Genomic DNA, 13855 nt, shown 5'->3' with positions numbered 1-13855 from the left:
CCTTGGGACAACTAAGCCTGTGGTGAGCTGCAATGAAAGATCTAGCATGCGAAAATTAAGACCCAGTGCAGTCAAGTAAATAAACAAATATTGCAACAAAACAAGGGACTTCCCTGGTGGACCCGTGGCTTAGATTCTGTGCTCGAAATGCAGAGGGCTCAGGTTCAATCCCTGGTCCAGCAACTAGCTCCCACATGCCACAACTAAGGCCTGGCACAGCCAAACAAATAAATAAATATTAAAACAAAACACAGAGCAAAGAGCAGGTGAAAGACGCCTGAAAAAATAAACAGCTCTAAAAAATCATAAGAGGCAAAACTCCAAAACCAGTTTGGAATGTTGTCATCATCTTTTATTATGTATCAAATTGTCTTTAACATTAAGTTACAACCTGATTAAACTTGATAGACATTTTTATCTCTTTAAAGACACACACAAAAAATCTCGCTATGTACAATATCTTTTGTCTAGAGTCTAGCAAACATAGTACCTTTCATTGCAGGATTTCTGCTTAATATAATAAGCAAAAACAAATGACCAAAAAATATATATATTTATATAAAACCAAAGCAAACCCAAATCCCCAAGTCCCTTAACTACAAACATTAAAGTTGAATAAAGCATTAAAAACACAAACATCGAATAACTTTCTTTGTTTAGAAATGCAGAATGAATACTAAAGTTAGTGGCAAAGGGTTAAAAAAAAAACAAAACACCCCATAAAAACAGAACCCCGGAAAAATAACCAGCGGTCTTCACGGGTGAACTTTCCTGCTCAGGGCACAAAGCTTGACTCTAGACCATGTCTCGGTTTCTGCGGATGGCACAACATAGAATCATGCTGAAAACCATGCCGAATATCTGGAAGACAGGAAGCGGTGTGAGGGACTGCCTGACTTTCTGCTGGAAGGTGGAGGGGCCGGGGGGAGACGGGAGCCACTGAGGCCATGACAAACGACAGGGAGGCAGGACATTGGGGGGTTCCGGTGCTCCAGTGGTTCAGACTCCACACTTCCACTGCACAAGCCAGCTCTTGTGAATGCTCAGTGTGAGACGGACCCACAGCAAAATTTAATGCTCAAATTCCAACTATTCCAATATCCCTCACAAAACTTTCACTTTCCTCTTTGTGCCTGTGTTTCATATTCTAGTTTTACTTTTATTTTTTTTTTTTAATTCTTAAAAAAAATTTTTTGGCTATATCACGTGACCTGTGGGATCTTAGTTCCCCGACCAGGGAAATGAACCCGTGACCCCAGCAATGGAAGTGTGGAGGAGTCTTAAACCACCAGACTACCAGGAAGCCCTTATATTTTAGTTTTAAAGATACTTTTGTGCTTTTTACTGAAAGTGGCTTCAAGGCTTTCCTAGATGCAGAGGAGGGATGCCAATTACCACTAAGAGAGGAAGTGGTTCTCTCTCTTGGAGAGTCTTTGCAACGGGCAGAGGAGGGCTGTGTTTCCTACTGAATCTCATCACTCCCTTGTGGGGGCTCCCCTGGGGAACCTGATTGGCCCCTGATGGCTTCTGGGGATTGACTGGCAAGAGATGGTTAGAAACTTTCAGTCCCTTTCTAGTTGTTCACCTTTGGGTGTTTTTCCGACCATAGCAGGACGTGAGACAGTTCACATCCACGTTGCTTTTACTGAAACTGCTTTCATGGGACAAAGAAAAGCAGGTGCTTTTTGTGAAAACATGTCCTGAAGATTATCTGGGGATCACTAACAGGGTGTCTGGGCGACCTACATCCTTGCTGCTCCAAGTGTGGCCCGTGGACCAAACACAATGGAATCACCTTGCATTTATTCCTGAAACCTTTCAGGTAGTGGGAATGGATTCTGGAGAAACACTGAGTTCAAGTCTCAGAAGCTTCGCTCCTGACCTCAGAGACTCTGATCAATGTACTTAACCTCTCTCTCTCTGGAATCTGTAAAACGAGAATATGAATAGTTCCCACCTCATGGGTATGGCAAGGGTTAAATACATTGATAAATTAATGGTGAGTGAAAACAGTGTCTGGTCAGAGTAAGAGCTTCATAAATTGTAATTACTAAGATGTTTTCCCAAAGCCCCTGACACTCACCATCACCACGGCGATCCCAATACCCACGGCGCCGATGATGTGGAATTTGCTTCGGAAGATCTCGTCGATGGCTTCAGGGCAGGGCTTAGTGGGGAAACGAAGACCCAGATCAACACACAGTCCTACTCCAGGCTCACCCCCTCCCTCCATGGCACTCACCTGACTTCTGGGGTGTTGTGATTCCAAAGTGAGGGATGGGGACTGGCTGATGGGTGGAAAGGAGAACCAGGAAAGGGTCCCTCAAGTTTGGGCAAGAAACCACGGAAGGAAGAGGGCTGAGCCCCTGCTTTGGGATCCGTGTCTTATCTGGCCATAGGGTTTTTATTACTGTTGGTCGTCAAGTTGTGTCCAACTTTTTTGCGAACCCATGGACTGTAGCCCGCCAGGCTCCTCTGTCCATGAAATTTTCCAGACAAGAATGCTGGAATGGGTTGCCATTTCCTTCTCCAGAGGATGTTCCCAACCCAGGGACTGAACCTGTGTCTCCTGCATTGGCAGGCAGATTCTTTACCACTGAGCCACCAGGGTAGCCTGGCCATAGAGTTACTTCCTATTACTATTATGGAAGTTTGTACATTTGCTCCAGCTCACACACACGAGCTGCTCACAAGTCTAGAAGGCAAGAGTCCAGGGCTGGGAGCACCCCCTGTGCACGAGGGCTGGATGGAGGCCCAGTGGCTGCAGGCAGCTAGAAGGCTTTGCCACTTCTCTGCTCTCTGATTTGCTGCCCTGGAGGAATCAGAGACCCAGGGCAGGGGAGAAAGGAGACAGCCACCCTGGGTGCTTCCCACGGGGAAGAGGTATTTAGGAAGCACCACAGTGCTGTCCTCACAGATCAAGGGGGCTGAACACATGTCCTCTTTGGTGGGATTTACCCAGCCAGCTGGGCAAGGCACAGGGTCTTGTGCTAAGCTTACCTTCATTTTCAAGCTGCCAACTAAATTCTTTGAGGGGCAGGTGTCGGTGAAAAATTGTTCTACCACCCCGGTCAAACCACAGCAGTCCAGCTGCAGAGAGAAGGACAGGGTTGGGGGTTAGAGAGACAGATAACGAGGACTGAGGCAGAGATGCACATGAGTTCGGAAGAAAGTCAGGCGGGACGGGAAGCTGGTGTACCGCAGTGTGGATGGCCCTCAGCGTCTCTCGCTGAGGCTCGTCCTTGTTCTTCAGCTTATTGTAGGTGTCCTCGTAAAATTTCTGGACTTCCTTGATCACCTGTGAAGCACAGACAAGAGATGAGCAGGGATGGATTCTTTATGAACAAATGTTACCTGTTCCATCTTGCTCACATGCAGCCACAAATTCTCTTGCTCTGAAATGTCACAGGGCAGAGGCACCACTGGGCTAGGACAGCCCCCTCAGAGTCTCTGGGGTCCCCCATCTCCTCCCACATCCTTTAGGAACCCCTCTGGCCATCTCCCCTTCTGCTTGAACCTTTGGTTGGCCCCTGTAGCCCCACTTGGCTCTTTCCCTTCTACCGAGAAAAAGAAAATTAAATTGCCTCAATATAAGGAATTAAAAGCAAAAATCCTACTCCTGATCCAGCTAGTTCTTTTTCCTTCTAGCTTCCATCTTTTTCCTTCACTTTGAGACTGTGTGACTTTTGGTAAATTACCAAACCTCTCTGCACATGAGTTTCTGCGTATGTAGAATGGAGATCGTAATGGTTCTAACCTCAGAGGTTATCTTGAAGAGTTACTGGTGATATTGCATTAAGCCTGTAGCACAGTGTCTGGCGCAGAGTACATATGGGATAAGAACTGGCTATTATATTATAACATGATGGAGATACTCTTATCCTCCTGCACCTGGGCACATCTCCATTTAACAAATGCTTGTCCCTTGCTCCCCACCCCCAAAACCAGAATTGATCAACATCCAGCATTTCCCGTAGCAGCTTTCATAATTAGCCTTTCCTATTTCCATGGCCGTGGGCTTCATCATCCGGATAATTAAATCTTTTCCTCCCCCCATTCCCCACCTCCACTGTCTCTCTTCTTTCGCCCCTCCTGCTAAATATGACATGACATCCCTCCCTAAAACACTGCTCTGATGGAGCCCCACCCTGGTCCCCCACCCAGCCCACACCCAGCTGTGCTCAGACCCTTTCTTTGCCAGGAAGCCCCTGCCTCCACCAACTTTCCTCCTGACATCCCCTTTCTCCATCAAGGTTTTGGTCAATGTCTCCCTCTCCACAAAGCCAGAAGAGACACCCCTCGCCTACCTATGCCAGCTTTTCAAATCCTAGGGGGTTTCTGGAATATAAAAATGACTTTTGTAACACCAGTCAGTCCTTATCCCACATGAAGTGGCAAAGTTCCTTGAAACGGGGAGCACAGCTCATCCATCTCTGGACCCCGCGGAGAGTGTGGCATAGCTCTTGGCTGCTGGTGGCATGTGTTTATAAACTAGGGGAGGGGGCTAGGCCACACAAAGCACTCTTTTCCCAAGCTGTGTACCAGAGAAGTTGCGGGAATGCTGCAGAGGTGTGAGAGGCAGACACTGACCCTACCATACTGCCCGAACCCTTCTCTGCGACAGCGCCCGGGAGGCTGGTGCTCACTCCCATCCCCTGCTCTGGGGAGCCCCTGTTAGAGGCACGTTTGATGGCTGAAGGCTGACCCAAGTGACCGGCTGGGATACCCTTCTGCCGCCATCACCCCTATGCCCCCGACTCCTAAGAGGTCTTACGGGAAAACCTACCTCCTCCTTGTGGGAATATCCCCAGATGGCTGCAGCCACTTCAATGGCAAATATCACCAAGAGGAAGCCGAAGAACTGGAAGAGAAAGGGCTGGAATTAGGCGCAGGCCCAGCCAGCTGGCCAAAACAAGCAGAGGGCATTTTGGAGACCAGGCTTCTGGGGACCTGGCATCGGGGGCTGGAAGGGGCAGGAGGAGGTTCAGAGCTGCCAGCGCTTGGCCAAGGCCAGAAGCGGGGAAAAGCTACAGGGGGAAAGCATCAGAGACCCCAGACTAGTATTTCTTTTTTTCTCACAAAGCAAGAGACTTGATTGGGAAGGGGCGCCGTGGGGGAGAGCAGGAGGGTAAGGGAACGCAGGAGGACTGCTCTGCCACGTGGCTGAAAGTCTTTGGTTTTAAGGTGATGGGATTAGTTTCCGGGTCAGAACCATTATTTCTAAAGGTGTTAATGAAGAGGCAGGGATTAAAAAAAACACCTCACCCGCTCACAAAACCCACAGAGATTTGAGGAAAGAAGGAAGTGAATACACTCTGGAGTATGAGGAGAACTGTAACACAAACTTTGAAATAAGAAGAGGAGGTGAAGGTACCTGTGGATTCAGGGAAAAAAGGCAAACGTGGTCCTCGAAAAAGGGATAAACAAAGTCCTGGCATTTAGTTGCCTAGGGAAGTGACAAGACAGTGGCTCCAGGAAGGAAGAGGGGCTAGCGTGTCACCACATAGGGGAGGAGACACTTGGGGTTAGGGCCCTGGGGACCCGCCCCACCCCGCTCCACCCACTGGTCTATGGGACCCCGGGAGGGGGACCTGGGAGGCCAGGGGCGGTGGGCATGCAGGGGACACTTACCAATCCCAGCATGCACTGGGACTCCTGCACGGCTCCGCAGCAGCCCAGGAAGCCCACCAGCATCATGAGTGCACCGGCTCCGATCAGAATATAGACTCCTGGGGGACAGGGCAGGGTTAGCGGGGAGGCCCAGTTGCTTCTTAATGCCCTTCCTCTCCCGTGTCCTCACGGGCCCTGCATCCAAGCCCATCAGCCTTCTCCACCTCTGTGGGCAGGTCTTCTCCCACCTCCATGACCTGCCCATCAAGTCCCCGCTCCCACCAGACCCTCAGCCCTCCTGCAAGGTGCCCACTGTCCCCCCTGACCCAGGACAGACTGGTCCAGTCGATCAGCTGTTTCCAGTTGGGATGGATCCACTCCTGCTAAATTAGACCCTCCGAACTAGGGACTAACTTCCCGGGGACTCTGACAAGGTCGTGCTGACCTCTCTACCTGACAGAGGAGGCTGTCAGAGCAAAACAAGCCTTCATCAGGAAGGGGCTGCACACAAGCAGACAACCACGCTCTGGGAGGGCAGCTCGACCAGGTTCCCAGAGGGGATGCTTGATGGCAGGTGGGGGCCAGGCACGTGCAGTTAACAACGTCCAAGGGCAAGAGAACCCTGCTTCAGTACCAACTCTGCTTCTAACTGCTGTGTGATCTTGGGTAAGACACTTTCCCTCCCTGGGTGTCAATCTCCTTACAAGTAAAATGAGAAGTTGGTTGCTAGGAAATTTCAAAAGATGCCTTATAGCACACCAATGGGATCTTAACAGCTGCAAATCAGTCACCCCAGTTTAAGCGTGCAAAGGATCCTCCTTGGTAAAGGGAGGTTGAGTGACATGGTCTCTAAACAGAGTTGGGTGTCTGATGGAGAAGGGTGGCGAGAGGCTGTGAGTTCTACAACTCTGGCCTGGGATGGGGAACACAGGCTCGGGCCTGGTCATTCCACACTCCCCCCAGGGAACACCCAGAGAGGCCCAGCATGCAGTTATCTTCTTGAGAAGCACAGCTGTCTTGCAGTGACCATCCTCTTAACCCAGCCCCCCCCCCATCCCCCATGGCCCCGCGGGAAAACTGGCAAAAATGTCCCAGGCCTCCCCAGCTTGCAGGCATGTTCTGTCCACTCCTGGGAGGGGCGATTGTCACATGTGAGAACACCAGCTCTGAAGACCAAATGCCTGGGTTTGAAAGCCGGCTATGTGACCCAGGGAAATCCACTTCACTGTCTGTGCAATAGCTTTTCATCTGCAATCCAGAGGTGAGAAAAATGCCTGCCTCCAGGACTGCCTTGAGGGTCAGGGGATGTGCTCCAAGTGCACACGAGTGCTAGCTACTGTTGATTTTTCTAACTTAAATTTAAAAAATTGGTATCGGGCCCCGCCCCGCCCCCACCGGCCGGGGTGCTCTAGGTGCCGCGACGCGACCCTCTGCACCCGTGCGAACACGGCGCTGCAAGCGGTGCGGAGCGTGCGGGCCGCGGTCGGCAGCCTGCGTGCCATCTCGGCACCCAGCGCGCCCTGGTCGCCGCGGCCATGGGGACTGCGGGCGGTGCCGTCCGGGCACTGCGCACCGGCCCTGCTCTGCTGTCCGTGTGGAAATTCACAGAAAAACACGAATGGGTAACAACAGAAAACGGTGTTGGAACAGTGGGAATCAGCAATTTTGCACAGGAAGCTTTGGGAGATGTTGTTTACTGTAGTCTGCCTGAAGTTGGGACAAAGTTGAACAAACAAGAGGAGTTTGGTGCTTTGGAAAGTGTGAAAGCTGCTGGTGAACTCTATTCCCCTCTATCAGGAGAAGTAACTGAAATTAATACAGCTCTAGCAGAAAATCCAGGACTTGTCAACAAGTCTTGTTATGAAGATGGTTGGCTGATCAAGATGACATTCAGTAACCCTTCAGAACTAGATGAACTAATGAGTGAAGAAGCATATGAAAAATACATAAAATCTATTGAGGAATGAAAATGGAACCCCTAAATAAACTACTTTGAAACAACTTAAAAAAAAAATTGGTATCTTTTCATTAAGGTATAGATGTGGTACAATCAGGGCTTCCCTGGTGGCTCAGACAATAAAGAATCTGCCTGCAATGCAGGATACCTGGGTTTGATCCCTGGGTCAGGAAGATTCCCTGGAGAAGGGAATGGCAACCCACTCCAGTATTCTTGCCTGGAGAATCCCCATGGGCAAAGGAGCCTGGTGGGCTATAGTCCACACGGTTGCAAGAGTCGGACACAACTGAGCGACTAAATAACAGCAACAAAAGATGTACAATCAACAACTGTCAATCTTAACAATAGCAAGGATGGACGACAATTGTGAATAATCACGACTGTGACGATGACTTTCACAGGCGTCCCTGCTGTCCTCTCCCTGGGATCAGGGAGACTGCCCCGAAGTGGGGATGTTCCCCACAATACACAACAGGATGCTGCGATGAGAACCCTCTCCTGACGGCAGGTGTCACAATGATTTCACCGCCCCCATCTGTGCCCTCCGCTTCGTCAGAGCTGTGCAGGCAGCAAACCACGCAGCAGGCCCGCAGCTGAGGCTCACCGGCAGCGCAGCGCGGAGTGCACACAAGGGAGCATTTGTCCTCCGCTCATCCCCCCACATCTGCTGTGATGTCAGGTCACGTGGGCTGGCTGGCAAACCCTGATGAATGTGGGTATTGTTCCCGTGCACGTCCAGCCAGACTGGGCAAGGGGACAAATGCAGCTTGTCCTCGAGTCAAGTCCACCCTTCTAGTCCTCCACTCCGAGGCCCACAGGCCAGACCGCCCCGCCCACACACAGGGCAGTGCTTTTGGGTCTGGACTCCAAGGTTGGGACCCCAGCAAGCGGGGGCAGTAAACTGGGCCTGTCTCTCCCCATGCCTCCTCTCTCCCCATCAGGGCATGACAACGAAGGATGAGGTCACCCCTTTGAGCCCTATTGCAGGGGCTGGAAAAATAGGGCATATTAAGAGATCAAACCAGTCAATCCTAAAGGAAATCAACCCTGAATATTCATTGGAAGGACTGATGCTGAAGTTGAAGCTCCAGTACTTTGGCCACCTGATGCAAAGAGCTGATTTGTTGGAAAAGACCCTGATCCTGGGAAAGATTGAAGGCATGAGGAGAAGGATGAGATGGTTGGATGGCATCATCGACTCATTGGACATAAATTTCAGCAAACTTTTGGAGATAGTGGAGAACAGAGGAGCCTGGCATGCTGTAGTCCACTGAGTTGCAAAGAGTCGGACATGACTTAGTGACTGATTTACTAGCCCACAATATAGAGTCGAGTGGGGATGATCAGACAATTTTCTTTCTGTCCAGCTCCCAGTCCACAAGCCCGGGTGACCCTGGCAGAAGGTGGGGCGCTGGATTGGTGGCCTCAGAGAGCCACTAAAGGCAAAAGCATTTCCCATGCAGAGAGAACATTCCCCTAATGGGCCTGACGGTTAATATTAAATATTCATTTCTGGGCTCAGCAAAGATTTTAGGACCAAGTGTTCTGGTTTTCAATCTTGCTCAGACAGTTTGCAGATCTCAGGTGTCTTGGCTTTACCCTCTCCGGGTGGGGATGAAGAGGAGCAATTCCCTGGTAGCTATCTATGGGGGTTTTGGCAACGGCCATCAGGCCACAGAAGCTCAGTGGTTAAAAAAATCCACCTGCCAATGCAGGATACATAAGGGACACGGGTTCGATCCCTGGGTCAGGAAGGTCCCCTGGAAAAGGAAGTGGCAACCCACTCCAGTATTCTTGCCTGGAAAATCCCATGAAGAGAGGAGCCTGGTGGGCTACAGTCCATGGGGTTGCAAAGGACATGACTGAGCATACACAACATCAAGCCACAGGGTGGCTCAGATGTGAGCAGCAAGCCCTGAAACCCTTGATCCATTGCAGGGCGAGGCTGCTGCTCCAAAAGGCCATCTGGGGCTTCCCTTTTGGACAGGCTCCTCCTAGTCTGCACCCAGAGCTTGTTAGCAGAGGCTGCCGGTAATAAATGACAAAGCATTCCCCTTTATAAAGCAAGTGGATGTTAGCCTTCGGTCTGACTCATGGAAAGTTATTCGTCACGGAGCCTTCTCTAGGATTACTGTGTTCATTTGCTTAAGGGCTGTTTATTCTGCTTGTTTCAGGCTGACATAGGCCCAGTGCAAAAAAATAAATAAGTAAAAATAAAGCTTCTCATGAAGCTGTAGCATCTGCCAGAGGGTCCTTTAGACAAGAACCTTCTTTTTTCACCTGTTTACTGGGGCTCTGGGCCTAGGGAAGGGAGGGGACAATCAGCTTCCTGTCATCACCCCAACCCCATCATGAAAACAGCGGTCAGCACACCTGTTTGTGTGCAGGATAACACTGGGCAGAGCCTCTGACCTCCACCTGCTGGTAACACCTTGTGAGTGTGTGTGTGTGTGTGTGTGTGTGTGTGCGTGCGAGTGTGCATGTGTTTGTTCAGTTGTATGCCACTCTTTGTGACCCCATGGACTGTCGCCCACCAGGCTCCTCTGTCCGTGGGATTCTCCAGGCAAGAATACTGGAGTGGGTTGCCATTCCCTTTTCCAGGGGATCTTCCCGATCCAGGGATGGAACCTAGGTCTCCGGCATTGCAGGTGGATTCTTTACCAACTGAGCTACCAGGGAAGCCTGAGGACACTTTATCATCTCCAATAATTCAAGCGGGGGTTCCAAGGAACCCTAAGTCGGCTCCCCAGAGGCTCTCTCTTCATCCCTCTCCATCCCACCAATGGCTTTTCCCATTCATGAGGCCATAGTGAACTCCGGTTGTCAAGCAGGTATCTCTCTGCCTGGAGAGGTGTGTGTATAGGCCCTGCCAGTGTCAGGATGGGGAAACCAGGTGCAGAGTGACAAAACAAACCACCCCAGACCACGAGCTGGACTGGGGAAGCCAGCTCAGCCCATCTTGGGGACAGTCCTTGCAGGGTGGGCATGCCTAGCCTCTGGTTAGAGCCCCCCCAGATGCCCTCATTCAGTGATTCTGGTTCTGGAAGGGACACCAAGGAGTTAAGAAGGGCAGCTGGCCTGGGACCAAGAAAAAGCCATTCCCAAATTTGTCTGCAGCAGGGATTACAGGTCTTGCTGACAGGCTGATCTCCAGGGCCTGAACTGGAGAGAAGGCCCATATAAGGCCGTCAGCTGTTCAGGATCCACTAGAGACTGCTCTGAATGTGGCAAAGTCTCTTCTCTCGCTTCTCAGCCTCCTTCTGAATTCTTTTTCAACTTTGAACACTGTGATTCTGCTGGAGAAAAGACATCCCTGGGTCCCTCAGTTTTCCTGAAGGGTGAGTTCCGTGACCAGGCTGGCCTGAGGGTTGCCCTGCAGATAGTCTGTGCCCCAGTGCAAGGACAGTCACCCCATGATGTCAGAAGAGTGGCTGGGTGGGGCTGGTGGTGCTCTAGGCTGGAAGAGGGGCTGTGGGTCAAGGCAAAGGCTGACATCACAGCCTGAGGGGGAAGGGGACACAGAGAATGGAGCCTCCTTGGCCATTTGCCCGGAGATGACAATTATTCAGTTGCCCACAGCGCTCAGTTAAGTACGGGGCCCGGGCAGACCCAGGTGGTTAGTTGCTGACTGTGTTCTATGTGATGTCACTTGTATCCCATCCAGGTCCCAGGCTTCTGCCAGCAGAACGAGTCTTCAGAGCTGAGTTCTGCCCAGAAGAGGATCCAGCGCAGAAGGTTTGTATTTGTCCATCAGAGCTCAGGGGACAGTGGCCGCTGGCCCCTGAGTGAGGACAATTGTGTCTCTCTGGGATGTGCTTTCAGACCAGCTCCTGGTCACTTCAGCTAGGACACGGGTCATCAGAAGGGCCCTGCAATAACCTGGGGGACCCAAGCCCCGGGAGGTCCCCGGAGCAGGCCTGGCCCCTCCAGCTGTATGCTCAGCACTGTCCCACCTCCTGCCTGACTTTCCCACCTGGCACCTGCCAGGGTGCTAGGGCTGGGGGCCTGTCTCCCGAGCACAGTTTGGGGTGAACTCAAAATGCCCAAAGAGGGACTTCTCTGGTGGTCCAGTGGTTAGGACTCTGTTCTTTCACTGAGGAAGTTCAATTCTGGGTTGGGGAACAAAGATCCTGAAAGCCTTGCAGGCAGAAAAAAAAAAAAAAATCAAGTTAAAAGGAAAAAACAATTAAAAAGTTAAAAAAAAAAAAGAGCAGATATATGTATATATGTAACTAATATACATATATCACTTTGTTATACCCCTGAAACTAATACAACATTGTAAATCAACTATACATTCCTCCCTCACCAAAAAAAATACACAAAATGAGCCAGAGTCCTAAATAACAAGACAGAAACAATTGCTGGGCATGATGGTGTGAGCCAGCCACCTGCAGAGCATCGGGATGGGGTTGGGGGGCAGGGGGCTCCCTTGGTCATTGCCTACTTCTTGCACATGTCTGTCCCAAGACCCGCTCTCCCCCCACAGAGGGTCCCCAGCTCCCTGTTGTGACATGACATGCACAGCTCAAGACCTGCTCTCACCCTCCCGCCCCCACTCCCACCCTGCAGCCCCACTGCCCCAGCTCAAGGGGTGGCATTCCAGGCCTGCCGCAGCCACCAAAAAACTTACCAGAAAACCCTGCTCTGGCGAAAACAAGTCAGGGCACTATGGAAATCTGCTTTCAAAAACTCTGTGTGTGTGTAATTTTTAAAAAAAACACATGTTGTGCTTTCTCTTCTCTCATTTTCTTTCTGACAACAGGGAGGCACGCCCTAAAAAACCCAACTAACGCCACCACCAAAAAAGCCAAGAAAGTAGGGAAACCAGGCGCCTGCTGGGCCATCAGCTCAAGGCTGGCGCTGGGAGACGGGTGGGGGTCATGGGCCTCCGGCCACCGCGTTCTTCCTGAAGGTCCAGGTGATAACGCTCTTTAGACTGCTTGCTCCGTCTTTTTTTTTTTAAAAATAACTTCTTTGGTGGGTGGAAAGGAAGTGACCAAACTTACACTTTGAGACTGATGACATGACAGTATGCTCCTAAAATAGGGGGCTGCTTTTGTTTCTCGCAAATGAAGTGTTTGTTTCCTATCCCCCAGCCGGTTGAGGGGAGAGCTTCAGGTTCTATGAGGCAACTCAGAAACTGGGGAACTGCCGTGGACAGGCCGGGGCTCTCTCGCTCCTGCGAGAGGCGCTTTCACGGCAAACTGCCGGTGAAAGTGACAGAACAGTGCCAGAAAAAGATGCCAAAGGACCTATGTGCAGAAAGAAACCTGCTAAATCTATTCATGTTCCAACTGGATGCCTTGCCCTGAAGCAAAAGCACTTTAGAAAACTAGTAAGACTTAACATGCATGGCCTGTGCCCCAGTGCAGGGGGTCGAAAAAGCTGGTGCCTCTTCTAGTCACTCACGTTAATCTGACAATTGTGCAGGAGACAGGACCTCGGGCCTCTTGAGTCCCTGTCTGAACCATGGGGAGATGTTCCCTCTGCTTCTCCTGGCACCATGGGTCCCCAGGACCAAGTTTTCTAAATTAAAGAGATGAATGAACCTTCTCAGACATGAAATTCAGAGAGAAATCCAGGGATGAGAACAGAAGCTCTGTAGCCCTCTGGGAGTGGCAGCAGCTTTGGCAGAGCCAATTTCACATCAGAGAACGGTCCAAGTGCCAGGCTCGGTCAGCTTGGAAAAAGAAACCACATCAGTCAAATGCAAATTCATGGGCGCAACTACACAAAAGCAGGGCTGGAAGTGGACCTGACTGGCAATGTGGGCCAGAGCAAAAGTCCCCCCCTGCCCAAGTCCCTGGATCAACACGGACTCTCTCTCTGAAGCTGGATGGAGGGAAGAGCAAGGCCCCCCACTCACCTGTGTAGAAGCTGGAATCATTAGTTTCTTGCTCGAAGATGCTCTTGGTCTGCGAGTCGAATCGGAGCCATAGGCCGACGGCAAGGACCGCGATCCCGGCAAGCTGCAAGACACACAGGATGTCGGTGTGAGCCTGGCTGCCAGGGACATGGTGGTATCCCGGGGAGCCGCCCTTGGCCTCTGCCCCTCACCAGGGACCTGGCAGCAGCAGCAGCCAGGCTGGGGTGGGGACAGGGGATCATGTCATTTGCTAAAAATAACAACCAGTGGGGAATAAACAATTATCTACCAGCAGTACAGGGATGGTTATCGTGTGGACAGAATATTATAAAGCAGTGAACATGAACCAGCTGTGACACTGTGAATGCTTCTCACCATGTTAAACAGAAGCAGGGACTTCCCGGGCTGTCCAATGGTTC

General features: G+C 51.0%; 1 protein-coding gene and 1 pseudogene across 1 annotated transcript in view; one reads left to right on the top strand and one right to left on the bottom strand.

Moving 5' to 3' along the window:
• Positions 1 to 330: 330 nt before the first annotated feature.
• CD9 (CD9 molecule) overlaps positions 331 to 13855 on the bottom strand; it is a 35478-nt gene continuing 21953 nt past the window's right edge. The window contains exons 2-8 of the mRNA XM_061124741.1: positions 13437 to 13539; positions 5632 to 5729; positions 4787 to 4861; positions 3200 to 3298; positions 3001 to 3090; positions 2084 to 2167; positions 331 to 861 (exon numbers count right to left, since the gene is read on the bottom strand). Coding sequence (XP_060980724.1) covers positions 796 to 861; positions 2084 to 2167; positions 3001 to 3090; positions 3200 to 3298; positions 4787 to 4861; positions 5632 to 5729; positions 13437 to 13539 — 615 coding nt within the window. The 3' untranslated portion in view covers positions 331 to 795. The remainder of the gene's footprint in view (positions 862 to 2083; positions 2168 to 3000; positions 3091 to 3199; positions 3299 to 4786; positions 4862 to 5631; positions 5730 to 13436; positions 13540 to 13855) is intronic.
• LOC133044026 (glycine cleavage system H protein, mitochondrial-like) lies at positions 5863 to 7624 on the top strand (annotated as a pseudogene).

Source organism: Dama dama, chromosome 22 (genome assembly GCF_033118175.1).
Source record: "Dama dama isolate Ldn47 chromosome 22, ASM3311817v1, whole genome shotgun sequence".
In the NCBI taxonomy this organism is placed as follows: domain Eukaryota; kingdom Metazoa; phylum Chordata; class Mammalia; order Artiodactyla; family Cervidae; genus Dama; species Dama dama.
Note: the sequence above shows the minus strand (reverse complement) of the source record. Positions and strands in the feature narration are given on the sequence as shown.